Source organism: Euphorbia lathyris, chromosome 1, assembly GCF_963576675.1.
Source record: "Euphorbia lathyris chromosome 1, ddEupLath1.1, whole genome shotgun sequence".
In the NCBI taxonomy this organism is placed as follows: domain Eukaryota; kingdom Viridiplantae; phylum Streptophyta; class Magnoliopsida; order Malpighiales; family Euphorbiaceae; genus Euphorbia; species Euphorbia lathyris.
Genome location: NC_088910.1, coordinates 61,360,769 through 61,376,002, shown reverse-complemented (window position 1 = coordinate 61,376,002; position 15,234 = coordinate 61,360,769). Strand labels below are relative to the sequence as shown.

General features: G+C 30.9%; 1 protein-coding gene and 1 long non-coding RNA gene across 2 annotated transcripts; one reads left to right on the top strand and one right to left on the bottom strand.

Annotated features, from left to right (window-relative positions):
- Positions 1-520: 520 nt before the first annotated feature.
- LOC136206944 (uncharacterized) lies at positions 521-1,518 on the top strand. Its single transcript, XR_010676502.1, has 2 exons — positions 521-1,026; positions 1,105-1,518. It is a non-coding gene; the product is annotated as an uncharacterized lncRNA (long non-coding RNA).
- Positions 1,519-7,895: 6,377 nt separating this feature from the next.
- Positions 7,896-10,929, bottom strand: LOC136235084 (homocysteine S-methyltransferase 1). Its single transcript, XM_066024602.1, has 7 exons — positions 10,626-10,929; positions 10,481-10,537; positions 9,648-9,853; positions 9,422-9,551; positions 8,501-8,704; positions 8,348-8,419; positions 7,896-8,268 (listed from the first exon to the last, which is right to left on the bottom strand). Exons 1-7 carry the CDS (start codon positions 10,881-10,883, stop codon positions 8,125-8,127), a joined length of 1,071 nt encoding a protein of 356 aa, XP_065880674.1. The 5' UTR covers positions 10,884-10,929; the 3' UTR covers positions 7,896-8,124.
- Between the last annotated feature and the right edge of the window lie 4,305 nt (positions 10,930-15,234).

The window sequence follows — 15,234 nt, the reverse complement described above, 5'->3', positions numbered from 1 at the left end:
AATGGCGGTTACTGGTTACCTTTAAGCTGATCGGTTAGCTAATTGATAGCTCATTAATGGCCTTTACTGCCGGGGCGGCCCAGCTGTTTCTAATGGCGAATCGAGGGTTCATGGAGATTCGCCTCATAGGTTCGCCTGCGGGTCTCTTGTGGTAGGTCCTTGGCGAATATCCCTTTTGATCCTTGGGATAATATCACAATGTTATCAATAACTTTGTAGGTCAGTTGTCAAACTCAATCCAATTTGTGCGAATAGATTTCAAATTCCTACCAAATACATTCACATGGTGGGATAAAAAGTTTGGGAAAGTAAAAAAATAAACCTTGTGATTATACCTGTTTTCAATTGTAACGCATGTAGTTTAAATTTTTTTTAAATGGTACCATGAACTTCAATCTGTTAGCAATGATCGGCAAAAAATCTAACGCCCTTAAAAATGGATGATGTGGCCTTTTTAGTCAAAAAGTCAAAAGGGTAAATTTATCTTTTAATTTATTTTATTATTAATTAACTTTTATTCTGCACAGTCCTCTTCGTCTTCCTGCTTCTTTTGCTTCTCCCATTTGCCTCATTCGAGTGTCCCATGTCCCAATTATTCCATTGCATCCTCTGTTTCTTCTTCGCCTATTCACTGTGTGTGTTTTCTTCATCCAGCCGGAGCAACCATTCTTCGTCCAACTTATTTCTCTTCAATTCCTCGTAGCTCCACCATTCATCAGTCACTTTGACGCGTCGCCGTTCACCTCATTTGTCTCCTTGCTCAAGTCACTTTCGGTTATCACCGCCACCTGTCCGTCCACCTGCATGTCATCAATCATATTGGCTCGGTTTCTCCCAAAACAATTTTGATCTCTTGTTTCCTGCATACAAAAAAATTGAAGAGATAATTTGCCTTTAATGCCAAATCAATTTTATATAAATGAGTTTTTTTTTTTTTGTTATGGACACTTTATTTTCTTTGAATTTTCTTTAACGTCCCACTTCAAAATTTTCATTCCTGCTTTTTGAGCTTAGGAGTAAGGAAAGGTCTGTGATTTTTCTGGTTTTTAACTTTCATTTTTCTGGGATTTTGAACTGTAAATTTTCTGATACTGGATTTTTTAGAATTGTGGTGAACATAAGAAGAAATTGAAGATTCTGGTGTGACGATCGAACGAAGACGGCATAAGAAAGAGGAGATGTAAAAAGAGATCTGCCAAATTGAAGATGATTGAATGATGGTGACGAACGGAAAGAAGAAATCAGAGTGGAGAGAAGATGAAGAACATTGATCCGTTGAGATGTGAATTCGAGCTGGTTTCTAATTTGCAGGGGAGAATAATCCTTTGAGCTGTGGATTTTGCTCAGTGTTCTGGCTGGGAAGAAGATATGCGAAGAATGGTGAGGATGATAGAGGAGAGAGAAGAAAGAGCAAAGGAGAAGAGAGAATGACAAAAATTACCTCCTAAGATTTTTTTAACTTTGACTGTAAACTCATCATTTTTAATATTGTTATACAGAAATGCTTATGTTTGCTAACGGATTGAAGTACATATTTATGTTTGTTAACGGATTAAAATACATGGTACCATTTTAAAAAGTTTTAAACCACATAGATTACGATCGAAAACAAATATAACCACAAAGTTTATTTTTATATTTTTTCTAAAAAGTTTTAACAATAATTAAAACTACGATAAAATAAGCTCAATGAAAATACATAAAAAAATCTATTATTATATCTATTTGAGAACAATATTTTATGTGGTAAAGTTACTATTGATCCAAAATAAAATAAATCTTATTTTTAAATATATATAAAAAGTTTATGTTTAATTTTAGGTACAGTTTCCATTTTTATAAATAAAAGAAATAAGAAAGAATGAAAAATAAATAATAATAATAATAATAATAAATATATATATATATATATATATATATATATATATATAAACTAACCTCTAACTCAGCGTGTCAGAGACCAGTCCTCGTCCGGAGTCCGTTTCGATCCACCCGATTTCTCCAAATGCATCCGAACACAACCACGAGCTAACCTACGAAACCTAGTCCATCCCCACACCTAAGCCTAGCCTTGAAACATATTTATAATAGAAACAACTATAAAATGCTTAGATTTTTTTTTCAATGGAAAGGAACAAAACAATAAAAGTCTTCGCTAACCCTATATCTTCCTCGTCATCTCTGCTTCTCTTCTCCCAAACCTTCTATTTCTCTATTCTTCAAGATTCCTTTCAACTCTCCCAAGATTCCAACCTGTTACTCAAGTTTCGATCAAAGATTCCAACCGTTTTCAAAAGAGTTCTCAAAGTTCTTTTTATTGTTTCCAAGATTTCAATTTAGTTTTTAAGTGTTAAGTTTGTTATTAAATGCAATACCTCTACAAGATTGTCAATTTTCTTTTGTAATCAAAACTCTTCTAACTAAATAAAATAAAAAATTCTTAATTCTTGTGTGCTGAATTCATCTTGGTACCAGTTGCAAAGCTAATGAAGCTTTTGCAATGGAGCTATGAACATTGGATAAAGGGTAGGGAAGGGTTAATAAAGGAAGAATAGAGAATGGTAGGGAAAGGTAAGGAAGGGGAAGGAAGGGTAATTTCTAACCATTCCAAACCCACCAAATTGGAGGGTTAAAAATTGGATTAAATTTCTTAAAAAAAACCCTTCAAAACCCCTCCAAACTCTTACCCTTCTAATTTTTTTTGTGTTCTAAACATGGGTTTGTAGAAATCTTTACTAATCCTTCACCCTCCCAAACAAGAGTTTCTATCAACGCTTACTAACCCTTCCCTTATTAACCCATCTAAACCCTCCATCCAATCAAGTAAAGGTATTAGATATTGATATGAATTTGGTCTTTAGCTATGGGCTGAACTTTTTATTCAGTTAATTTCATGATATGGTATTATAGTGTCTTTAACAAAGCGATCAATCGAATCTTGACAAACTCATTTATTGATTTAATTGCAGGATATGTTAATATGGGCTTGTGTAGTGCATGCTTCAATCCCAGTTGACATTCATGTGCGGGTGTGTCTCATATTAATATAAATTGGTCCTTTAACTACCAACCTAAACTTTTAGTTCAATTGGTTCGATGACAAAATGATTTTTTTTTTCAATATTTGATCCTTGGTGCAATCTTTTGGTTAGAAGTGAGGAATTAATTATTAATTTCAATTTTAGAAACATGATTCTTTGGCACGCCCGCAAAATCCACAAAAGACAAGGTTAGAATTAATCGGTGATTTTTCACAAAAAAAAAAAATCACAAATAATTTGGCACTCCATGTGGGATCATTTTAATGTTTAAAGGTGAATTCAAAGTAATATAACCGTTATGAGGATAGTGTAATGCCCATTTCAAATTTTCTTTTCTTTAATTAATATTAGACTGTTGTTAATAACTAAAATGTCGCTAAAATGAATCAATGTCATAAACATACCGATAAATTAATTTTCTAAACTTTACATCTTAGAACCTAACAATAAGTCAATATTTTATAGTTTAACATACTAACCATCGATAATTGGAGTCAATTAATACCGAATGCATATTTATAATAATAATAATTATTATTATTTAATACTATCTTCTTTTTTTTAAAAGATTTCATAATCTCTTTAATTACTCATTAAATCTACTACGGTTTTCATCATTATCTTTAACTATAAGATTATTTTTTTTTTGTTAGTTTAATATTTTAGATAGACTTGATTTATTGTATAACTAATTAATTATATAACCTCAATTAATTATTTTAAGGTTCTAATTTTAAACAAAAATATAATAATGTAACTATTATTTTTTGCGGCCGTTATAGATAGAGTACTAATATGTGAAAGATACCACCCTATCACATTAGTCCAGTGGTTTGAGTCATTGTCGTTTCTTTATGATAAATGCAAGAGCGACATAGATTCATTGGTACATTGTTTTAAGAATTTACACTAATTCCAACTTTGACTTTTGTGGATTCTTACGGGCGTGCTAGAAAAGCAGGTTCTCAAAATTGAAAAGAATTAAGTAAATGACTTCTAACTAAGTTCATAATCATTTTAGATTGTTCTATGAGGTTATTCTACTTCATCTCGTATGAACACCTTAAACATATGATTACAAACTATGGATTTTTTTCATTTAAATTTGATTGTGTGATAAAAGATAATATGCTATTTTGTAAAACAAATTGTCTTTTAGGACAATAACTCTAACACTATTTCTTATTATTTTATTTTAGAATTTATTTATTGTTTTATGAATGAATTAACCTTGTATGAGCATATTATGTGATACTAGTCGAAAACCCGTGCAATGCACGGGATATAAAACTTTTATATAATTTAGATAAATAAATAAATTGACATATTTACTTTTAAGTAATTTTATATAATCCTATGAAAAAAATTTATATTATGTATATTTGAAATTAATATATATTTTTTATTGATAATTCAAATTAAATTAAATTAATTTTGAAAATAATTGATGAATTTTTTTAAAGAATTTTAATTAAAGGTGAATGATTTATTTATTTTTACAAAATTCAATGATTTGTACTTTTTAATAATTTTAATACATTTTTATATTTTTATGTAACTGGAATTCTGTGAAATAATGATAATAAAATAAGAGATTAATTAAAAAATATATTAGAATATAATGAAAAACCGAAAAATGAATTAAACTACAATTAAAATTAAATATTATATCTAGGATACAAAAGAATTACAATCTATATTAAATAAAAATTGAATTAAACTACAATTAAATATTATATCTACGATACAAAAGAATTACAATCTATGTTAAAATGGAAGCAACATCAATATATTATGATATAAACTATTACAATCAATACTTTTCTAATATTGCATATGAAAAAACTTTATTAATTCAATATGTTACATATAAAAAATAAAATTCATAAGAATTAGCCACAAATTCGTCTTGATGATAATCATTTTGCTTGATAGAATTTCATAATAACCAAGTATTTGAATTTAATTATTCATTATGCTACAATAACCCAATATATCCAATTGAATAAGCTTAAAGTGATGTTTTCTCCTATTTTCATCTCGTAATATCTCATCAAGACATTCAATCAATTTGTTCTTCATTATTTCATTATATAGAATATCAGCCACACTCGCAGATATCACTTAGTTGACTTCATTAATATTTTCTAATAATTATATATTCTTGAATTTCATAAGTAAGAAAAACAAACAAAAGAATAGAAAACAAAAATGAAGGGATAAAAAAAGATAATTAGGAGAGAACTATCTTCCTCTCGTTTTTTTTCTGAAAATAAGAGAGAATGTCAAGATATAAACATATAAAGAGGAGAGTGAAAATACTTTTTGTACATTAATTAAATTTTTTTATTTTTTTCTTAATGAAGTATTAAGTCTATAAATTAATTTTAGTTAAATAGAATTAAATCGCAATTGTAACCACTCAGTACAAAAAAAAAACGTTTTATAAGTAATATGTGAAATTAATTCTATTAATTAGAATCATTATGCTCAACATTTGAGAATTTGAAGAGATTCAAATAATAATATTTTTTAATTAATATTTTTCAACAACTTGTCATATGATCAAGTTTCATTTTCATCTGTTAAAAAGTCTTGAAATACTAACAATTTTGTACAAACCACAATATAATAGTTAAAAACTATATAAGCCAATGTTGCAAAAGCAATTATCTCAATATCTCATAATTAATGTACATTTTTAGGATTTTGAGCATCAAAATTTATTTTTATTGACCTTCATTTTGAATTCGTATCTAGCATAATCCAAATTCTTCAAGAATAAACATCTTATCAAGTGTATTAGACGCTTACAATCTCTTTGTCTAGAGAACTGAGAAAAAATACCTTCTTGATAATAATAATAATAATAATAATAATAATAATAATAATAATAATAATATAACATAATTTATAATTTATATTGTAATTTACCTTCATTTCCATTCATCTTTAATATTTTTTTCAATATGTCTATAACTTCAATGAACAACTATTGGGTGAAACTTTATATGTATTTGTACCAAAATGTATAAAAATAAAAAAAATATAATTCATATCAGTTAGATAAACTCAAACTAAAAAAATGAGTGGGTTTCAACAGGTTCCGAATTAGAAAAATTAATCTAACTTCAATTAAAACTAACAATTGAGTTCATATAAAGCCGAAAATCTAAATTTTAGTTATTAACAATCGAAACGATAACACCTAGCAACATATACTAAAAAAAATTGTAAATATACAAAATCCTTATTTTAGTCATTTTGAAAAAAAAAACAAATAAAAAAAACATGGATAAGGTAGCGAGAGGTAGGGAACCTGGGTAACGACGGAAATGGAATTCCATCTCTGAAAGATGAAACTATAACATCTATTGTTTAATAAAAATAAAACAACACAATTGAGAGCAAAAATAACTACAACATATGAAAAAATCGAATAATTACCTTGAGAAACATAATAATTTCTTGTAATTTTTGACACCTTTGTGTTTCCCGATTTTAGTTGTCAATGCATCTTCTATTTCTGTCGGATTTCTTCAATTGGAGATATCGGTTGGAAAAAAAAGACAAATAAAAAAGAAAACATGGATAAGGTAGCGAGAGGTATAAAACCTGGATAACGGCAGAAATGGATCTGAAAGATAAAATTATAACAACTATTGTTTAATAAAAATAAAACAACACAATTGAGAACAAAATAACTACAACATATGAAAAAAATCGAATAATTACCTTCAAAAATATAATACTATCTATCATGACCAATGAATATAATGGTGGAATACTATCTATCATGCTTTATATAGAAGTTTATTTGTGACTTTTGGATTTCTTTGCTTTGTGTTTTTTCATCTTCCTGTAACTCTTATTGTCTTTTATTATTTTAATTAATAGGGTAATAATTGTTTAATATATTATAAATATAAATTTCTTATTTTTAATTAATTAAATCTTTTTTATTTTGATTTTATACTACGTTGACAACTCATCAAAAAGGCTTCTAAAATATTTCTCCTCATTTCTCTCTGCTTCCGCTATTATATATAGTATAGATTAGGTTGCTTATCAACCATAGTAATTTTGAAATAGATGATAAATGTATTAAAATTGGATAAATATATAATTGTCCTGTATGGAAGGGTGTAGTAGGTTATTCAGAATATAGCATTCCTTCCTGGTTACTAAAATAGGGGCTGCAATCCTTTTCTACTCACAAAGCCCCAAATTCATGAAGCAGTAGTTGAGGCAGATAGAGTTATAGAATAATGACTGAAAATTGGTTTATCAAAATGGTATAATCTTCCAATGATCCAATTCTCTGAAAGCTTATGAGATCCTAAACAATAAAAAACTATGAGGTAAAGAATAAACAGATTGTAGAATCGATAGCTAACTTTCTAGTGGAAATCAAATTATGTATAAATTGTGGAAGAAATAGAACAAGTTTAGGCTTGAGTTGAACAATTAAGGCCTATATGAGAAACTAGTACAAATTGGTTGTTTGGTAACTTAACAAAGTAATTCTAACACATGTTTGCAGGATTTAAACAATTTAAGGAAAAACCAAGAGGCATGTAGCCTCACCAACACTCAAACCAATCAACTTATGTGTCAAGCATTGTGGCTTCTTCAAGCAACTCTCTACATATAATTGCAGTCGTTAGTAGACTTGCAAATCTAGTATTTGGCATAGAAAAAGAAAACAAAAAGTAATTTCCTTTCATTTTATGATTTGTTTAGACGAGACCCAACCACGAAAAGGTTTATTTGTTGATCCGCTAGAACTCATCAGAAACTTGTATGTATTCATAAAATGATCACATTCATTACTTGCACAATAACACAAACAAATAACCATAGCCAAAATGGCATCAGTAATTTCTATAAAATGAATCAAAAGAATAGGAAGATTCGATTTCAACAACTGATTAAAGATTTTAAAATGTAATTACCTACCGACTAACAAACAAGACAAGATTGAAAAGAAATGGTTAGACATAAGCAACTACATTAAAGGAAAAAGAAGGAAATAAATCATAGCTATTCTTGAAGGTGAAGGAATGAAGACCAACGACTAACTTTAGTCTCTTTGTTTTACAACCTTTGCAATGGCTCGAATGGTACAAGGTGTAGTCCGACAGCAGCCTCCAATTAGGCTTGCTCCTAATTCATGCCAACGCCCAGCAAACGACTCGAATTTCTCATCATCGAAACAAGTTGATGGCTTTTCCAATGCACAGAAAGGAAAAAAATCAGAACTTCAACGTTATATACAGAGCAGATTCAATAGCAAAAGAACTCACCAGCCATCTTTTAGCTCTCCCATCCCATATCTCACCACTGTTGGGATATACAACCACTAACTTGTCGGTTAACTGCACATGAAAATTTCAGGAAAATGTTTAGATTGGGATTTCTCAGTTAATTAGTCTCTTAGTTGAGGTTTACTTGGTCACCTTCTTGAATTTGCATATAAGGGTCTCGATAAAATGGGGAGGAGCACAGTTGATTCCAACTGCATTCACTTTGTTGCTCTTATTTATAACATCAAGGCACTCTTTGAAAGTCTCACCAGATGGGGCATTCTCTCCATCAACGCAGCTGAAGCAAATCCATGATGGAATCTTCACGTTTTCTTCTTCAAGCAACTCTACACATGCCTGGAAATTGTTGTTAACATGTCATCATGATGCAATTTAAAAACAAAAGGAGATTCTGACAGTTGGAGAGGCTTGAATAAAATTACTGTAACATAATGAATAATATTTCATGGTTGATCAACATTCCATTAATTCATCAAAGGGACAGCTAAAAGCTCACCAATTAAGCAAAGTAAAATTCCTTTGCCCTTTAGTTCGCTTGTCATACAATAATTCTAGCTAGAAAGCAACAATATAGTACATATTTTTTAAAATGCTACTCAATTAAGGTAACGTTTTGCCAACATATAGCTGCAACCTACACGGTAATAGAGATATGAGACTGTAAAAAAGAATAAAATTTCTCTTATAAGGAAGATAATCTTCTTCTTGTTTCTTTTCAGGTCCTTTCAGGGTTAAAGCTTTTTCGCTTGGTTCATATACAAATCTTCCTTTCTTGATCAACTTAGTTCATCTAAATAATTTACAACTACTTCTAGTCTATGCTTTATGCGCATAGAACACAAAAAATTACACCTTAGCTTCTTCATTCCATTGTGTTCTGGTTCAAATCTTTGTTTCTTAAGTGTGAAACTAAACCTTTTTTTCCCATATAAGCTACACTATTTTCTGGAAAATTCCCATTCTTGTTTACTCCTAATGCTTACTCTTACACATTCAATCAGCTTCCTCTAAGAATATGGCAATCAACACAGAAGAAGTGGGAGAACAACAAACCTGTGCTTCAAGTTTATTAGGAATGGTCTCAAAGGCCAGTAAATCTGGACCTGCTTCCACGAGGACCTGCAATCTGCGTCTATGAAAATCCTTGAGCTTTTCTAGATTCACATCTGGCCCATAGTATCCACTGTGCCAATCATATGGTAAAACATTGAATTATGAATTATGGAATCCATGTCATCTAAAGCCTCAAAACAAAATATGAAAGTTTAAGGGGCTCCACCTGTACTCTGAACCATCAGCAAGATAAGCTCCATAACTTCCAATGGAGGCTGCAACCAGAGCTCGGTGGTATCCATGAATGGTATTTCCTTTCCAAGCATCCCAGAACTTATCACGGGCTTCAACTGCCAACTTAACACTCTTCCTTAATAATGATTCTCCTTCTTCAATACTAAGTCCCTTTGACACAAATCCAGGAAGAGTAGCCTGCACAATAGGATACAACTAAAGTTCAATTTTAAGCCACACTATCTACCAAATATATAATGAATTTAGCTCTAGTACAAGTCATTTTGAAAATTGTTTTCCTGCTGCTTTACACCCATTTTGCTTGCTTATCAATGACACTGAATTTGAAAATTAGGGGAAAAAAATGTGATTTAATCACAAAACGTGTACAAACCAACTTCTGTGTCCTGCAATCTTTTGAGAGAAAATGCATCGCAAAGCAAATAATGATGCATTTAGTTACAAGAATAAGTTGTTATCCAGTTTAAAACAGTAGCAGCAGAGTAGAGAAACATCATCAAGCCAAAAGTTTAGAAATTGTCCACTTATTTGATTATACTTTTTCAGTAATTGTACAAGAACCAAATTTCATATACATACAGAATGATGATTACAACATTAAGTAATCAACTCATACAAGATGTTCTGCTAGATTTAATTTTATACCAAAACCCTTTTCTGAAATTGAAGAAACAATGATCAGTTAAATTAGTGATTCTTGTGCTTGAGAATCTCATCATTTTTCTGCATCCGTGATGCTAAAGATAACCCAAATCCAATTTTAAGCTTGCGACATGAATAGAAACAAACAAGAGAGAAACCTGCCTGATACGAAGAAGTGACCAAAATGTGTGCACCAGCCTCCAAATATTCCAAATGTACCTTCAAAATGCAAATATACAAACTCAAAATTGAGCCATTAATAGAATATATTAAAGAGAAATGAAAGAAGGGAGAGAGAGAGAAAGACCCTTTTGATAAGTTCGGGTTGTTTGATCAAACAAAGAGCACTCCAAAGAGGATCATTGATTGCGGCACCGTGTTTCTCGAGCTGAGTAGCAAAACCACCGTCGATTACGGCACAACCACCGGCCCTTTGAACGAAATCCTCGAGCAATGACGTTCTCTTCTCTATTCCCATCTCTGAGTCTGAGTCAGAGCTGTAGAATGGCGCCGGTGACATGGCTTTTAAGTTAGTCCTTGGTTTTGAACAAGGCCTGAATCGCATACAGGTTCAACTTTCTTTCTTTATATAGACTTCAGACTTTGCTTTTGTTTTATTTTATCCTGGTAGCTTTTTCAAACTTATTTAATGGGAATTGATTGGAGTTTTGGTTGGCAATAAAGTAAACCAATCTGCCATTTCTCAAGATCTGACACAATTCTCTAGTCATAATTAGATGTAATTTTTTAATAGGGTTAATTTAAAAATAAAAAAACTGATGGTTTTGTGCCTGTGGTTTTTTTAAAAAGTTTTTTCCCATTTATAATAACATATTAATAATATCAAAATAAAAAGTTTAAAGAATAAATTTGTTCCTCAAACAATGTCTTTTATTTATCAACATCATCAATTTTTGATGAACATTAATTTTCTCTTTCTTAGAGAGTGTTTGATTACGATTTTTCACCCCATGTTTACATTTTCACTTTAAAATATAGAATTTGAGATATTTAGTTAGACACCCCACTTCCTATTTGATTTAAACATTAGCAGGAACCAGCAAATAACAAAACTAAAAAATTTAAAAATTGAATATTATAAATTCTTAAAATATTTTTAGATTTATCAACAATCAAATTCACATTATAAATCTAAAATTTATTGATTTATAAATGAAAAAAAAAACTATAGAAGCTCACATCCAAATTAACAAAACCACATGGTATTTTTTAAAATTAACCCTTATTATTATTATACATCATTTTTATGTATTTTATATGGTTATTAAAATCGGACCGGTCAAACAACCGGCAAAGATAAAGGGTTAAGAATTTGAGGTTTAACTGGGATTCAACCAGGGTTCAACCGGTATTAAAAAATCATGTGCAAATTAAAAAAGTTGATTTTCCATAAAGCATAGATTCTCTTCTTTTGTAAAAAGCTGTTTTTCGGGTGTAAAAGGCAAACACAAACACCTAATGTTGCTTTTCAGATGTAAAAGGCAGATTACTAATCAAACACCTAAAAACTCTCCATTTTGAAGTGAAAAGGCAAACTGAATCATGAAAATGAGCAACCAAAAGAGATTTGGTGTGTTATTTGCATCTAGTACAAATATTGTGATCAGCTAGATGATTGTATTATATCTAATCTCACCAGTCTGAAGTTATTTTTCAAGCGAGTTCATACTAATTTTACATCCATTTTTAATTACTTGATTTGCCTTATTGGGGTGTATTTGAATGATAAGTTTATCTTAATATAGTTCATTGAACTTCAACTATATATTATAGAATTTCTTCAATTTAAGGTGATTTTTTTAAATTTAAATCTATAATGGCATTTTTATTTAGTTGTTTACTTATACAAAAATTATTAATATTATTTAACAGTGTAAACCGTAAACTCGTAATTATTTATAATCATGACCAAGATATTACAATTGAACAAGTGAAACAAAGATGAATTGTTATAATTAGATGAAGTCAAACCAACCTAGGATGATCCTTGGTAGGTGATGACAAGGACGTGAATGGTGAGAAATAAAGTAGTTAGGTTTGGAGTAGAAGTCAATTCCATGCCTTGTGGGAATTGGTTCCGGTGGGGAACGATAGAATTTCCATTTAAATTCCCATAGAGTCAAGGGATGGGGAAAAAACAAATTCCACAAGTAAACATGACAACATCTCTACCCTTACGGGGATTTCCATTAAGATTTATAGGTTTTATAGATTGGTGTATAAATCATGATTGATGCATTCTTTATATCAAATCTAATGATGTTTGATAGATTATATTTGTCTATTGTATTAGACGATCAAATTTTAAATTTCACTAAAAACAATGTTATTTAGAATTTGAGAAATTTGAAAACACAAATTCCTACCAAAACCTAATTTTCATTGTGGATAAAAAATGCTCCATTTTATAAATGGAGATGAGAATTTTCCAACTAGAGGGGGACACATACATGGAAGCAGTTCTAATTCTCATCTCAACTTATTTGCAATCCTAGGTTGGAGAGGTAATAGATTTTGAGCCCAGAAAGGGAAAGGATATTAAAAAAACCTAGCGTACATTGAGTGATGAGGGCATCAAGTTGACCAATTGTGTTAAAACAAGTAGTTGAGAGAAGTAGTGTCAAAGGGTTTGAACTTGAAGTAAGGGGAATAAATTGAAGATCATTGTGTTTTTATTATCAATAAAAATTAGTGCCAAAATGAGACAATTTGAGATTTTAGACGAGACGATGTCCCAAAGGGCGATACGTCGAGTGGAAGACATGACAAAATGAATGGAAGAAATTCAGAGTTCACACACCGTGTAGAGCTCTCAACACGTTGCGTGAAGAGTCCATATGACGTGTCAACAAACCACACGTCGCGTGGTTAAGAACATAAACTTTCTGTTTCTCCAAAATTAATTCACACAACATGTGAAGTTTATGACACGTCATATGGGAAAGATGAACATCAGACCCCTATTCATTTTAACTTCCTCATATTTACAGTTGTGCCGCTAGTTATTTACAACTTCTAATATCCACCTCATTACAGTTCTACCTCTCAGTATTTACTAGTTTGCCAATTACTTGTACTTTGCCCTTTTTGCCTTTTTAATTTATGTTAAATAGTTTATTCTCAAGGGTTTTAATGTTAGTGTTGTGTTATAAAGACAATGGTTTTGTAAACTTTTATTAAATAAATGAATAGTTCATTTGAGTTTATTTGATTCATTCTATATAGTAAACTAATCAAAGTTGATCAAGCTCGTTCGTTGTTCGTTCAAACTTCTGCGGTACACTACATCAACAGTAGATCGCTTCAAAGAGGTAAATCGTTCATGCTTTTTAAACCGTTTTAATAATATTATTGCTGAATAACGACGTAATAAGGTTCTCGGTTTAAGAAAATAGTTGAAAAAAATTTAAATATTCCAATGCATAACCTATTTTCTAATAGTGGTATCAGAGCGGGATTACATTTTAAGTTATTCGGTGTAATAAAATGAATGAACTGATTATTGGATAATGAAGATTATATTAGATTCTAGAGTTGTGATCCAGTTGGTTCAGGATGACACTGACAACTGTCATCATTGTTACTGGCTTGTGAATGAGTGTCGAAGATTGTGTGCAAATGATTGGAATGTGTACCGAGAAGGTAATTCCGCTGCGGATTGGATGACTAACTTCGCAGGACGTCTATCTTTGGGTTTTCACGAGTTTGAGGAGCCTCCTGCAGGCATCCAAGATGTTCTTTTTTCTGATTATTATGGGACGGATCGTCCGTGGATGATTCGGTCCTAGCTTTTTGTTTTTCGGGTTTATAGCCCTCCATTCGACCAAAAAAAACACTTTAAACGGTAGGTTTACAAAATTTGATTTTCTGTTTTTGGGTTAATCATTGACCAATTAGAATTGTTTTAATCTAAAATTTTAAAAATAAAAAAACATAAGTCGATAGTATTTTTAAAAAAAAACTAAGATAAGAATCCCTTCGAAAGTAGGAAACGATTACCTTTGTTTTTACCAGAAAGAATACTTCATTAATTAGAAAAAAAATGCATTACAAATAAAAAGAGGAGGCTCAGACAGCCAAACCCGATGATTAGTACTAGAAACAACCGCCTGTGCAATAGAATGGGTTGTGGAGTTTGCTGACCTGTGAACAAAACAAACTGAAGCGTTTATAATATCCTATAACAAGGATTTGCAATCATCGATAATTATATCAAGAACTGAATTGTCGCTAGTTTCTCGCTTAAGAGCATACACTAGCAATTGTGAATTCGACTCCATAATAGTATCCCTCCAACCCATTGTCTCTTACCAACTTAGTGCTTCTCTGAAGGAAAGAGTTTCAACCAAAAAAGGATACAGTCTACCGTGTAGCAGCCCATTGCCTGCTGCTAGAAAATCTCCAAAGAGTTCCTTCCTAAGAAACTAAAACTCGCAAAACCTTCTAAGGCAAAAATTGCACCATCAATATGCAGTTTAGTCATACCAGGCGGAGGCGGTATCCAACTTCTCGGATTCGACGGTCCCCCTAAAACTGCATATTCATGTTTTACCTGTGCCTCAGACCAGTGATGCTCGCAAAATATATGGCATTTAACAAGACAAGTGTACCCTATCGCAATAAGTAATAATGTGCTAAGCACGAGATCGAACACAAGGACTATTCGTTATAATTAGTAAATCTACTTAGGCTGATCTAATTATTTAGAGGGTTGAATAAATATTGAGTTTGTTAAGAAACTAACTAAACAGCTAATTAAAGTAAAATGGCAAAATAAACAATTCAACAGGGTAGATTGTGAATCAGTGGAGGTTACAATCCAGGATGAGGAATTCATTGATTAAATCCTATGTATGGTTTTAGGGGGTTTAGGTTTATGTTTTGCTAATAATTGA